Here is a 13,538-nt window from a genome sequence, read left to right on the forward strand (position 1 = left end):
CATTCTTGGTCTTGTTGAATTTTTCCAAGTGCCAGAAATAACTTTAATGTATAGACAGGTATTGGAACAACTGAACCAATAAGCATTATATGCAGTTGGTATGGAGATGGAAAGTTGAAGATGACACCTAAGTTTTTACTCTGGGTCCTGGTGGACAGCACTATCCAGATGGAGATGGGGACAGGAGGAGGGTGCTGGAGGAGTGACAGGTACTTGTGAGACATTCTTGGGATCTGCACAGGAAGTGGAAAGGCAGGCCTGAGATATGGGTTCCTGGCAGGCAGTGAAAAGAGCAGGGACTTGCCAGTCCTCAGGAAGCAATCTGGTCAGGGCAAACTGCTGCGTTCCAGCCACATGATGTCACTGCCTTCCACTAGGCCCTTCCTGCCAAGCCTAGGGGGCACGTTCTGGCTGTCAAACATGTCATACTTCACCCGAGAATCAGCCTTCTGACTTGGCTTTGCTTCTAAAACTAGGATTATAGGATGGAGCAGAAAGCAGGTATGGGAACAGCGCCATTTTCTGGGAGGCAAAAACCTTAGCGAGGAGAATAAAAAACAACTCAGATAACACTAAACAAACATCAGCAACACACAAGGTGTTTAGACTTTGGAAATAGCAGGATTTCCCTCACAGTTCACCAAGCCAAGTGAGCTAAAGGAAGGGTGAGGTGGCCACAGCCCCCAAAGCCCACATTTGGGCTTCTCCATCCTACCTGCAGAGACACCAGAGTGCAAAGCCAAGTCCACAGTAAGGGTCAAGGCAGATGGCGATCTGCCGGGAGGAGTACAACTCGCACTGCAGCTTGATGGCTCTGCAGAGAGCATTGACTGCAGAGTGGGACATCTGTGAAGCAAGGGACACAGAAGGATGGACTGTCACCCCGGGCAGAGGAGCTACGCTCACCAGCCTCAGCTCCCCCAACTCTCTCTTCACGTGTGGGTTTAATTGCTTCATAGCCTAAGCACAAACTAAGAAGACAGGTTTCTACTCCATAGCTGACAGTGTCATGGCGTCTAAGTGAAGGCTGCAAACTGACTTTACTATTTAAAGTGTCTGGCCCCAGCACTTCATCGTGCAAATCCTCTGGGATAACTTTCTCCGGAAGAGCTGGTGCTCAGATTTAAATATAGCCAGGACACTTGATCACCCACTGGCATCGGGCACAGCCTCTGGCCTTCCCCAGCTGAGGTCCCCAGCAGTGGTCACAGCTGTGCACTGCAGCCTGGCAGCTCAGCAGCACAGAGCAGGCAGTACTGCCTTACCTTCACCCCCGTGAGCATGCCAGTTGTGGAAACGCTGAAATCAAGATACGCCAACATCTCAGGAGTGGGCGGTTTATATAGCTGAGGTAACCGTTTCCTGGGTAAGTCATCTGCAAAGCAAAGAAAAAATTTGCTATAAAGTGGACATGCTAGAACACAGGAACCATTGCTCTTTCACCGCTTCATGGCTTCCTAAGGCCGAGCCAGCTCTGGGATGTGTGAAGGCCTGAGCTTTTGTCGCCAGTCCCACAGCTCATGACAGTCATCTTCAGCAAGGCAGGGCTGTGACGCCACTAGGCAAAGGGTACCCGCAACTCCATACTGTGTGACTTCTTCAGCAGACATCTCCATGGCTAACAGCATGGTAAAAAGCAGTGTGCTAGTGCTACTCCAGAGGTAAACCAGCTGTGTCCCAGGGTCACTCCATGTCACCAGCTCTGTGTCCCAGGGTCACTCCATGTCACCAGCTCTGTGTCCCAGGGTCACTCCCCTCATGTCACCAGCTCTGTGTCCCAGGGTCACTCCATGTCACCAGCTCTGTGTCCCAGGGTCACTCCCTCCATGCCACCAGCTCTGTGTCCTAAGGTCACTCCCCCCATGTCACCAGCTCTGTGTCCCAGGGTCCCTCCCCCCATGTCACCAGCTCTGTGTCCCAGGGTCCCTCCATGTCACCAGCTCTGTGTCCCAGGGTCACTCCCCCCATGTCACCAGCTCTGTGTCCCAGGGTCCCTCCCCCCATGTCACCAGCTCTGTGTCCCAGGGTCACTCCCACCATGTCACCAGCTCTGTGTCCCAGGGTCACTCCCCCCATGTCACCAGCTCTGTGTCCCAGGGTCCCTCCCCCCATGTCACCAGCTCTGTGTCCCAGGGTCCCTCCCCCCATGTCACCAGCTCTGTGTCCCAGGGTCCCTCCATGTCACCAGCTCTGTGTCCCAGGGTCACTCCCACCATGTCACCAGCTCTGTGTCCCAGGGTCACTCCCCCCATGTCACCAGCTCTGTGTCCCAGGGTCCCTCCATGTCATCAGCTCTGTGTCCCAGGGTCACTCCCCCCATGTCACCAGCTCTGTGTCCCAGGGTCACTCCCCCCATGTCACCAGCTCTGTGTCCCAGGGTCCCTCCATGTCACCAGCTCTGTGTCCCAGGGTCACTCCCACCATGTCACCAGCTCTGTGTCCCAGGGTCACTCCCCCCATGTCACCAGCTCTGTGTCCCAGGGTCACTCCCCTGTCATCTCTTCTCCAGAATCCCCACCTTCACAGTGCTCCTGCAAAGTGAATTCAAAGGAAGCACTTAGCCTTCCCTTTGTGAATTCACTGATTGTGTGTGTGCTCACAGGCGTGCAAGAGCCTCCTGCAGAAGTAGGAAGGAGGCACCGATCCTGGAACTGCAATTACAGGGGATTGTGAGTGGCATGTGGGTGCTGGGAATTGAGCCTGAGTCCTTGCAGGAACAGCAAGTGCTCTCATATCTGAGCCGTCTCTCCAGCTCCTACACGAACTACTTAAGAACTGCGTATGCTCAATGCATGAACTGTTGTTAACACTTTCTTTCTTTTTGTTTTGGTTTTTTGAGGCAGGGTTTCTCTGTAGCCCTGGCTGTCCTAGAACTCACTCTGTAGACCAGGCTGGCCTCAAACTCAGAAATCCACCTGCCTCTGCCTCCTGAGTGCTGGTATTAAAGGTGTGCAGCCCCACACTGGGCTAACACTTTCTCATTAAAACACATCACTTGCAGTTTAGTATCTTGTACTAATAATACATGTGTGACAGTGCTGACTGTTACCTGAAGGACCTGGAGTCCCCTGCTGTTACCTGACAGGACCTGGGGACCCCTGCAGTCCCCTTCTAGGCACATGTATCAGAGAGTTATTTTGATGAGGTTAGCCTCTGGTCATGCTTATGAGAAAGAATCTTGATTAGGGAAATCGAACTGAGGAGACCGCTGTATAGGGGCATCACAGCAGACCGAGAACCACATAAATGTGAAACGGCTGGACCCACAAAAGCATCCGTTACTCTCTTCCTCCTGACTGCAGGGGCCATTCGACCAGCTGCTGCCCCGAGGTCCTGCTGCCTAGACTCTCCACCACGGCGCTGTGAATACTCCTTTCCTTCCTTAAGCTCTTTTCTCACAATACTTTATCACAGCAACTTTAAAGGTGAGACAACCCCTCCTCTAGAGGGGAGTTACTGTCTTTCACTCATTTAAAATACCTCTCCCTGTGATGGGGACACACTGACTCATGTGCAGAGCCCTGCGTGCACCACTTCCAGTACTGCAGAAAACTAGATTTGGTGGGATATCTCTGCCTTATCCCAGATTTTCTTTGTAATTCAAAGTCAAACATGTCAAGATGTCTGTAGTCCAACCATGCCCCTCTGATGCTCTTTGGCTTTCTTGGTTAAGAAACAACAGTGAATTTTAAACCTCATGCCACAGGGTGCCTACTGCTGGTCAAGCCAAAGACTTCTTTAACAGGGTTTAGCAGTCACCACTGCAGCTGCACACTACAGCTGGACACTACTGCAGTCTCTATAAACCTCATTTACAGAGGCTTCGGCCCAAGCGAAAGAATAGCTCAGAGCTGCAGCGGCGTCAGTCAGGATTTAAGTCCTATCTAGGTGCAGAGCCCCCATCGTCCTGTTCCATGAAGCCTTCCATGTCTTCCCCACTTTTTAATGTGCATAGCAGCTAACATGTATGCACATTCTGGTTTCCACATTACATCACATTTGATATGTTTAGGTACGGCAGTATTTTAGAATGGGTTGTACAAATGGCATTAACAAATGAAGCTCAGAGCCGGGCGTGGTGGCGCACGCCTTTAATCCCAGCACTCGGGAGGCAGAGGCAGGCAGATTTCTGAGTTCGAGGTCAGCCTGGTCTACAAAGTGAGTTCCAGGACAGCCAAGGCTATACAGAGAAACCCTGTCTCGAAAAACCAAAAAAAAAAAAAAAACCAAACAAATGAAGCTCAGGCTGGAGCCCAGGTCTTCTAACTTCTAGTCCATGGTTGGTTTTGGTTTTTGTTTTTTAAAAAGATTTATTTATTTTTATGTATGTGAGTACAATGTCACTGTCTATAGACACATCAGAAGAGGGCATCGGATCCCATTACAGAGGGTTGTGAGTCACTATGCAGGTGCTGGGGATTGAACTCAGGACCTCCAGAAGAGCAGTCAATGTTCTTAACAGCTGAGCCATCTCTCCAGCCCCCACGGTTGTTTTAATTATATCACATTATAAGTCAAGGATCAGACTGTGTGTGTGTGTATACATGTAGGCGTGTCTATGTGCACATGCATGGGGTATGCATATATGTGTGTATGTCTCTGTGTGTCAGTGGAAGCCAGAGGTTCACTTTGGGTGTCATTTCTCAGGAGTCATCCACCTTGGTTGCTGACACAGGAGGCCCTGGGACCTTTCCTTGGTCTCAGTATTTCATATGGACGTACAGACACATGGCCATGAAACAGAACCACCTTTGGATGGTGTGAGCAGCATCATTTTTGTCTTTTTTTTTTTTTTGACAGTCTCTCATGATGTAGTACAGTCTGAGCTTTAACTAATGATCCTTCTGCCTCAAACTCTAGAGTTCTGAGATTATAGATATAAGCCATCACACCCAGCAAGATACTTTGTTTAAAGAGCATTTAGCACATTATGGGCTGGTTCTTGGACTTGGCTTTACTGTGTCTGCTGTGTTGGTAGTACACATTTGCTGGATATCTGGCTTTGTTCTGTGTCAGCAGATGAAGGGTGTTAAGGCAGGAAAGCTGTGTGGTATGAGACTCTAGGAAACCTCTGGCAGTAAATGGCAACTGCCCTGAGCAATCCCCTCCCCTGCCCCATCCCAGTTCACCTGTATCAATGATGGCTGGCCAGGTTTTCACATCCACAGCTGCCGCTGCCTCTCGAGACTTGAGCAACCTCATCAGAGTTTGAGTGGTAAGGACACATGCTGCTTTGCTGACCTGGAAACACAGGCACAACAGTAAAGAGCAGAAGGCTTAGCATTGGTGATGCTAAGAGGAGCCTGCTCACCATCCTGTCTGAGGTGTATAACTGGTTTTTTTTTTTATTTTTATTTATTTTATTTTATTTTTTTGGTTTCTTGAGACAGGGTTTCTCTGTATATCCCTGGCTGTCCTGGAACTCACTTTGTAGACCAGGCTGGCCTCGAATTCAGAAATCCGCCTGCCTCTGCCTCCCAAGTGCTGGGATTAAAGGCGTGCACTACCACGCCTGGCGTTATTTTTGGGGTTTTATTTCAGAAAATGTGTCATAGTGAATTCTACCAGGATGACAGCCATGTTGTAACAGAGGCTGCTGCTAACAATGGGCATACTCCCAGGAAGAACCCTGCTATCCTAACCTTTGTAACGACAGAAGACCGAGACGTGGATCCTGTAGTGCTGAGAGAAGGGGAGGAGGTATGAGAACTTAGAATTGGGGTGCAGTGGAGACACCAGTCTGAGGCCATGGAGCCAGACAGAAGCGCGCACACGCTAGCTCTGCTCAGCAGTGCAAGGAGATGCAGTGACCTACTTTCACCACAAAATGAGTCAACAGAAAGAGACTCCCAACGCTTCCCCAGACCTCAAGCTAAGAAGGACATTTGCTTTTCTGAATTAATCTGTAGTGGAATCATCTATGATAGTGTGTCTTATGCTGAAGCTGAAGATACTGACCCGACAGCAGCCCTTGGAGAGACAAACGCCCCATCATTACAAGTGTCTGGCCTGTCAGTGCGCTGGCCCAGGCTGCCTTCTGCTAAAGGTCTCAGTATATTAAACAATGTAGGTTTATTCCATTTCTTTTTTTTTTTTTTTTTTTTGTGGTTTTTCGAGACAGGGTTTCTCTGTGTAGCTCTGGCTGTCCTGGAACTCACTTTGTAGACCAAGCTGGCCTCGAACTCAGAAATCCGCCTGCCTCTGCCTCCCGAGTGCTGGGATTAAAGGCGTGCGCCACCACGCCCAGCTTTTTTTTTTTTTTTAAAGATTTATTTATTTATTATATATAAGTACACTGTAGCTGTCTTCAGACACTCCAGAAGAGGGCGCCAGATCTCATTGTGGATGGTTGTGAGCCACCATGTGGTTGCTGGGATTTGAACTCTGGACCTTCGGAAGAGCAGTCGGGTGCCCTTACCCACTGAGCCATCTCACCAGCCCCAGGTTTATTCCATTTCAATTGTCATATATTATAAAGACTTATGTGGGGCAGTGGCAGCGCACACCTTTAATTCCAGCATGGGGGAAGTTTGAGGCCAGCCTGGTCTACAGAGTGAGTTCCAGGACAGCCAGGGATATACAGAGAAACCCTGTCTTGAAAAACCAAACCTAACCAAACCAGAAACCCCCCAGCACCTCCAGAACAAAATTCAGGGGTTTCTGTTTGTGTTGCTAAGGAATAACAAGTGCTGACCACTGAGCCATATCCCAGCTCTGCAGAGCTTTTTAAAAATATTTAATTTTTGTTTCTTTGAAAGCTTCACACAGGTATACAATGTGTCTTGTTATATCCACCCTACTATCTTCTCCCTCATTCATTCCCTCATCTCATTCCCTCCTAGCGCTCTTTAATATATCAGTGACCACACTCCTAAACACAAGTGATTCTCCATTCTTGGGGTGGGGCCCTGGGAGTTCCCCTCCCCATGCATATTTTAATGCTAACTAAATATACAAAATTAACCCAAATAAAAATGACCTGACTGGGAGAACCTGAAATGAAGAATTATACTGGTTCTTATGTAGGACAAAAGTCCGGCAGGTAATAATGTATTTTATTTAAGAAGGAAATGGGGTCACCTCTATGGAAAAATGACTGGGCAGAGCTCTCCTCCTCAGGGTTTAGGACTAGCATGTACAGTTCCTATCCTACCCATCACTGCTCTCCGAGTCTCCTCAAAGACTTGGAGGCCAGATAAAAGCAGAGGAGAAAGCTGTAGTTTGCTGTCTGTTTTGACACAAACTCTCTTTGCATGAGTGTTCACAGCCCTGCCTCTGCCCTGTGCTGGAATCACAGGTACACACCACACCATGAAGGGAGAGGTTTTAGGAGAAGAACCTGACTACTGACACTAAGGAAGCAAGAAGTGACTGCAGAAGTCTCAGTTGTTTGAGTGTGGATTCTGGAATGGGAACAGACAGGCACTTACATCAACGACCATGCGTACTGTGGGCAAGGTGGCAGTGAGGTTCTGAGCGTGAGGGGGCCGCACGGTCACAGGTATACACCCTGCGTACAGGCAGCCGTAGAATGCAGCAATCAACTCGATGCCTATGAGACAGAGGACATTGTCAGGGGAGTCACTTAGCTGCAGCTGTCACCAAGGAGCTAAACCCACAGCCTCCGAACAGTCAGGCCCAACCAAGCGACACGTGGGCTGCATATTAGGTCTCTCCAGAATGATCTGTCAACCTCTGGGAAAAGACGTGTGAACCACCATACCTGGTTCATGTAGCTTATTAGACTATGATTTAAATAAGATATTGACAAAATTAAAGTTTAATAATTAAGAATAGAAAGTCTAGCACAGTGGCTCATATGTGGCATTTGAGATGTTGAAGCAGGCATAATTGCCAAGGGTTCAAGATCTGCCTGGACCACATAGCAATAGTTAAAAGCCAACCTAGGCTAAAACGGAGACCATCTTTAAACACACACACACACACACACACACACACACACACACACTTGGGTTGTGGTGGCAATTGAACCCAGAGTTTTGCCCATGGCTAGTGAGTGCCGTATCCCTAAGCTATATCCTCAGGCCAGCAGTGAGCTCTTGGAAGATGCTGGAAGGTAGGCCGTTATCATTTGCTCTACTTAGAAATCCAAGGTATTTAAGGAAATAAGGACAGAGGAGAGGTGAGCATCACTGAGCTTCCCCTGTACAAAAGCTGGTGCAGGAAAAGCAACCAGACTCCCTAGACACTGTGGGTCAATGAAGGCAGCTCAGTGCTATGGGCCTGCCATGGCAATCCTGGTACACGGAAGGCAGCTTCATGTGAACATACATGATGCATCCTCCTGGGACAGACATCTCCTAGGCAATCTCAGTGTTCCCACAAATGAACAGCATAGTAGGAACTACAGAGTGAAGGAGAGGAGGGGAAGAGACCAGAAGCAGTGAGGTGGAGCAATAGAGACAGACTACCAAAGGACTCTGGGCATTCCAGTCGGAACAGACGGAACAAAGGAGGGAGATGCAAACACCATTGTGCTTTGTTTTTTCTTGTGTTTGCCTTTCAATTCAGATCTTTTACCTAAGACTCTGCATCCTGGGCTAGTGAGACGCTCAGCAGGTAAAGGCACATGCAATGCTCCCTGCACGCTATGCTCCCTGCACGCTATGCTCCCTGCACGCTATGCTCCCTGCACGCTATGCTCACTACACACTATGCTCACTGCATGCTCAGTACACACTATGCTCCCTGCACGCTATGCTCCCTGCACGCTATGCTCCCTGCTGACCTGAGTTCCATTTCTGGATCCCACAGTGGAAATGGGGAAGCAAGTCCTGAAAGTCATCCTCTGACGTCCATGTCCTACACTGGCACATGCCACACACACAGTAATAAGTAAATGAACTCTAAGAATGACTGTTTACACAACACTTTCACCAATGAAATTCTATGTTTATCTTACAAAGAGACAGTTGTATTCCAAAAGTATGAAAGAGCCACAGTGTCCCTATCAGTCATGGGGTGAAGAGGAGGTAAGTCCCCAGAGCCTTGGCCTGTGCTCTGACCTTCATTACTGACCTTCTTCAGCCCCCTCACCCCCTTTTTAATGGATGGGGTCTCAGCATGTTGCTCTGGCTGGCCTTGGCTGGGAGCTGGGAAAGTAGGCGAACACTAGCATGCCTAGCTTGGAGGATGCCCACAGGCCAAGGAGTCTTCACTCATCTACTCAGTCCCCCAGTGCTTACTGGAGCCTATTCATTTCAGAGTGTGTGTGTGTGTGTGTGTGTGTGTGTGCGTGTGTGTGTGCGTGCGCACATGTAGGTGGAGGTCAGAGACTGATGTTAGACTCCTTTATGTCCTCTTGTATGTATGTGTGTGTCTGTGCCTATGTATGCACCTATGTGTGTGTGTCTGCAGAAGCCAGAGAAGAGCATTAGACCTGGAGCCCCAGGCAGCTGTGAGCCACGAGGTGTGGGTGAACTGACTCTGGTCCTCTGGAAAAGCAGCAAGAACTCAACTACGGCTCCATCTCTCCGGCCTCTTCTCCTTATCTCCTTTCTTCCACAGAATCTGGAGCTCGCCACATGGCTGTACCAGCTGGTCACTAAGCTTCAGGGTCGCTGTGCCTCTGCGGCGTTAGCACTGTGTTACCATGCCAGTTAGGTTTATTTGGTTTCTTATTTGGGGGGGGGAGCGGCAGCAGGGGTTAAACATTTATTTTTGTGTATTTATGTGTATCAGTGCTTTGCCGGCATGTATATCTTGCACCACAAACTCACAGGACCCCTGGAGGTCAGAAGAGGTGAGAGATCTTCTGAACTGGAGTTTCAGTGTTGTGAGCTACCTATACGTGCTGGAGGACAATGTGTGTGTGTGTGTGTGTACATGCATATATATGTATGTACACACACACACACACACACACACACACACACACACTCTACCTCCCAAGGGTGGCAGGTGGGTGCTTCCATGCCTTGCTATTTTTTGTTGTTGTTTGAGACAAGTCTCAACATGAGGTCCTGGCTAGCCTGGAACTCACTATGTAGACCAAGCTGGCCTTAACTCAGAGTCTTAACCTCTTGAGTGCTGGGAATAAAGGTGTGTGTTACCATACTCGGCTGCTTATAAGCCTTGTTATATAGCCCAGGAATTCGCTATGTAACTCTTGCTGCAACCCCCTGAGGACAGGAACCACAGCAGTGTGCTGCCATGCCTGGCCTGGGCACCTTTTATGTAGGATGCACTGACAGAAACAGAAGGGAATGAAAAACAGACAGAATCTCAGCAGAGCCTCCACACTGCTTGACTCAGGGTACAGCCTGGGCCACACCCGTGAGAACAGCACGTTTGATGTAGGAACATGCCGGCTCTGTGGTGGTGGACAGTGGCCCTGAGTTCCTGTCCTCTCCTGCTGTGTGGTATCTAATAATACAGTTTGGAGTCCAGTTTACCAATCCCAGTCTTACCAGGCGGGTAGAGCAATACTACATTGTCCCCTGCATTCAGATGTCCCTTGTCACCAAGTACTGAAGCGATCCTCTCTGCTCGCTTATGAAGCTGAAGGCAGCTGGCTGTGCACACAGTAGTTCCCTTCAATACAAGAAGGTCAATCGGGATAAGTTCAGTGCAGAAACAGACACACAAGTACAGTCATGCAGACATTACACTCAACAGGCTTGGCCTCTGGCTGAATTACCGCCTGTGACAACTCCCCTGGAAACAAAAACCAGGTGTGGATTCCGCTTTTTCGCGTCCCAGGTCCAAAGGGTATGTTAATTATCTTAAACCAAATGTATTTAGTCTTTCTTTCTTTCTTTCTTAGTGCTTTGTTAATCTATCTTTCTTTCCTTCCTTTCTTTTTTCTTTCTTTGCTTTTTTGAGACAGGGTTTCTTTGTGTACTCCAGGCTGTACTGGAACTCACTCTGGAGACGAGGCTAGCCTCAAACAGAGATTGGCCCTCCTTTGCCTCTGGAGTACTGGGACTAAAGGCATGGGCCACACTGCCCAGCTAAGCTTTCTTTCTTTCTCTATTCTTTGTCTGTTTTGAGACGGTTCTCATGGAACAGGCTGGCCTAGGCTAAGTAATTTGAGGATGATCTTTAACTCCAAATTTTTCTGCTTCTACCTCCCAAGTGTTGGGATTGCAGGCATGCTTTACTATGCCCAGTTATGTGGCTTGGGGTTAAGCCTAGGGCTTTGTCCATGCTGGGCAAACACTCTCCAATCCTGCAAGTGATTTTAATACCTTGGCATTTAACAGCATGAAGAGGACATGGTCAGGAGTTGCCTGGGCTCGCCACTGCAAAATCTCTGCCAGGAACTGGTGCTAAAATCACAACGAAGAAGAAAGGACTCAGGGTCAGCAAGTTTCAAGGATTCATGTAACAGTTCCCACTGCACTCTGCGGTGTGTCCTGTGTTCACGAGGATGAGCCTGGCTGAATGGAGCTTACCTTCCTCACCAGGTCATTCTCTTCTATTTGGCCCAGGTCCCTTCCGGCAGCCTGTGCTATGCGTTTACCAGCAACCAGATTCCCAACCATCACAGAAGCAGGGCCTACACCTGCAAACCCAAACAAAACCAACCTGAGAACAGTGGTTCAAGTTACATACTCCCAAAGCATTTCCAGACTGGCGTACACTGGTTCAAAAGTTCATTCAGCAATGGCCAAGAGCCTGTATTCCAGTGAAAAAGGTACCAATATGTACACACTGTGGACAAAGTAAGGCAGTGGGAAGGACTGGAGAAAGATAAAATGGATGCCGGGGGGGGGGGGGCGAGGGGGGCGGGGGGAGGCACACAGGCATCGACTGAACTGAAATCTACAGAGACGGTTTTACTCCACAGTCTACAGTTCCTACAAAGCTCATTTCTACAAATGGCTTTATATGTTCCAACTAACACAGCACTAAAGAGAGTACACAGCAGTAACGGATGTCTCTGCAAGATGTTATCACCCACAGGATATAGACTGCGTTCATTAGACACATGAACAGTGCTGGTCAAGCAGACAGTTGGGTGGGTAAAGGCCTTTGCCGCCAGGTCTGATGACAGGAAGTCCGTCTGTAGGGCCACAGTGTGGAGGAGAAGTCCTTCCTGCAGCTTCTGACTTCTAAATGTATGTATGCCATAATGCCCGTGTGTGTGTGTTTGGGGGGGGAGAGAACTAGAGAGAGAATATCCTGCATACTGTAAAGGGGCTATGAGAAGTATTCTATTAAAAGTAAACAATGAGACGGGGAAGCCCACGCCTTTAATCATCTGAGTGTTAAAACAAGGCAGCCAAGTGTCACGCGCAACCTTGCCATGCGACTGGAGTGAAAAAGTAGCTGAAATAAGCAAGCGAAGAACGTTTCATGTTTCTTTTGGGAAAGGTGTTGAAATGGTATGGGTAGAGGGTCATGAGGTGTGCGATCTACTTTACAGTCAGTGGGGAAAAGTCCCCACAAAGCAGCCTGTTGCCAGCTAGATTCTGAGCAATGATGGTGCTTAACACTCAATTCTTTCATTCGCAGCATCTGCACGTTCTTAAATATACGGAAATAGGTAGAAAATGGCACCAGGCTCATTTTTAAAAAAATAAATATCCAGCTGGGCGGTGGTGGCACATGCTTTTAATCCCAGCACTCGGGAGGCAGAGGCAGGAGGATTTCTGAGTTTGAGGCCAGCCTGGTCTACAAAGTGAGTTCCAGGACAGCCAGGGCTACACAGAGAAACCCTGTCTCGAAAAAAAAAATACAAAAAACAAAACAAACAAACAAAAAAACCCAAAATTAAAAAAGTAAATATCCAAGCGTGGTGCACACAAGCCTCGCTCGGTCCCACCCTTCCACCCTTCCTTCTCTAGCTGTCAGTGTTCTCAAACTGCTCTGCTCTCAGTCACTGCCACTAGGCCTCAGAAGGCAATCCCAGAGAGAGCAGCACTGGAGGCTACGGAGCTGGTCCTTAGGAGGGCACCTGTTGCTCTTTCAGGACCTGGGTTCAATTTCTAGCACCAATAGCAAGGCTCACAAGCATCTGCAACCCAGTTCCAGGGAATTCTACACCCTCTTCTGGCTACTTTGGGTACTGCACTTATGTGATACAAAGGAACAAATGCAGACAAAAATACACACAAAAAGAAATTTAAAGGAAAAATTTTAAATCTACTGTACCTCTAAGAACATTTTAAAAGCATCTACTCTAACATGACTTTCCATTGACAAACCCTTGCTCACCAGGGGATGGTGGGCATCTGTGTAATCTAGCAATGGGGAGGCTGAAGGCAGGGTGACCATGAAGTTAAGGCCTGCCAGGGTGACACAGCCAGATCCTATCTCAAAAAACACAACAGCTATACCATTACTTAAAATATGATTTACTCACAGTAAATAAATGGAAGACTTTTAACGTTAAATAGGCTCGATAATTTTTAGCTTTTAACATTTTTAACATAAGCAACGAGACTTAAGGTATAGACACATTTGTCCTTGTGTTTCTTCAGTGCTGGGGATTGAATCCAGGGGCTTGCACACACTAAAGCCACACTCTTCCAGCTAGCCACACCCCACACAACATGCATGCCACGATTGCC

At 48.4% G+C, this 13,538-nt stretch overlaps 1 protein-coding gene across 4 annotated transcripts in view; it reads right to left on the minus strand.

Annotated features, from left to right (window-relative positions):
• Positions 1-13,538, minus strand: part of Dip2b (DIP2 acetate--CoA ligase B (putative)) — a 183,371-nt gene that overhangs the window by 18,395 nt on the left and 151,438 nt on the right. For all 4 annotated transcript variants that reach the window (XM_029469544.2, XM_029469543.2, XM_029469542.2 and 1 more), the window contains 7 exons: positions 11,418-11,527; positions 11,211-11,291; positions 10,431-10,554; positions 7,431-7,552; positions 5,130-5,241; positions 1,266-1,375; positions 716-846 (listed from right to left, as the gene is read on the minus strand). In XM_029469544.2, coding sequence (XP_029325404.1) covers positions 716-846; positions 1,266-1,375; positions 5,130-5,241; positions 7,431-7,552; positions 10,431-10,554; positions 11,211-11,291; positions 11,418-11,527 — 790 coding nt within the window. The remainder of the gene's footprint in view (positions 1-715; positions 847-1,265; positions 1,376-5,129; positions 5,242-7,430; positions 7,553-10,430; positions 10,555-11,210; positions 11,292-11,417; positions 11,528-13,538) is intronic.

This window comes from Mus caroli, unplaced genomic scaffold, assembly GCF_978045245.1.
Source record: "Mus caroli unplaced genomic scaffold, Mus_caroli_1 scaffold_16, whole genome shotgun sequence".
Lineage (NCBI taxonomy): Eukaryota > Metazoa > Chordata > Mammalia > Rodentia > Muridae > Mus > Mus caroli.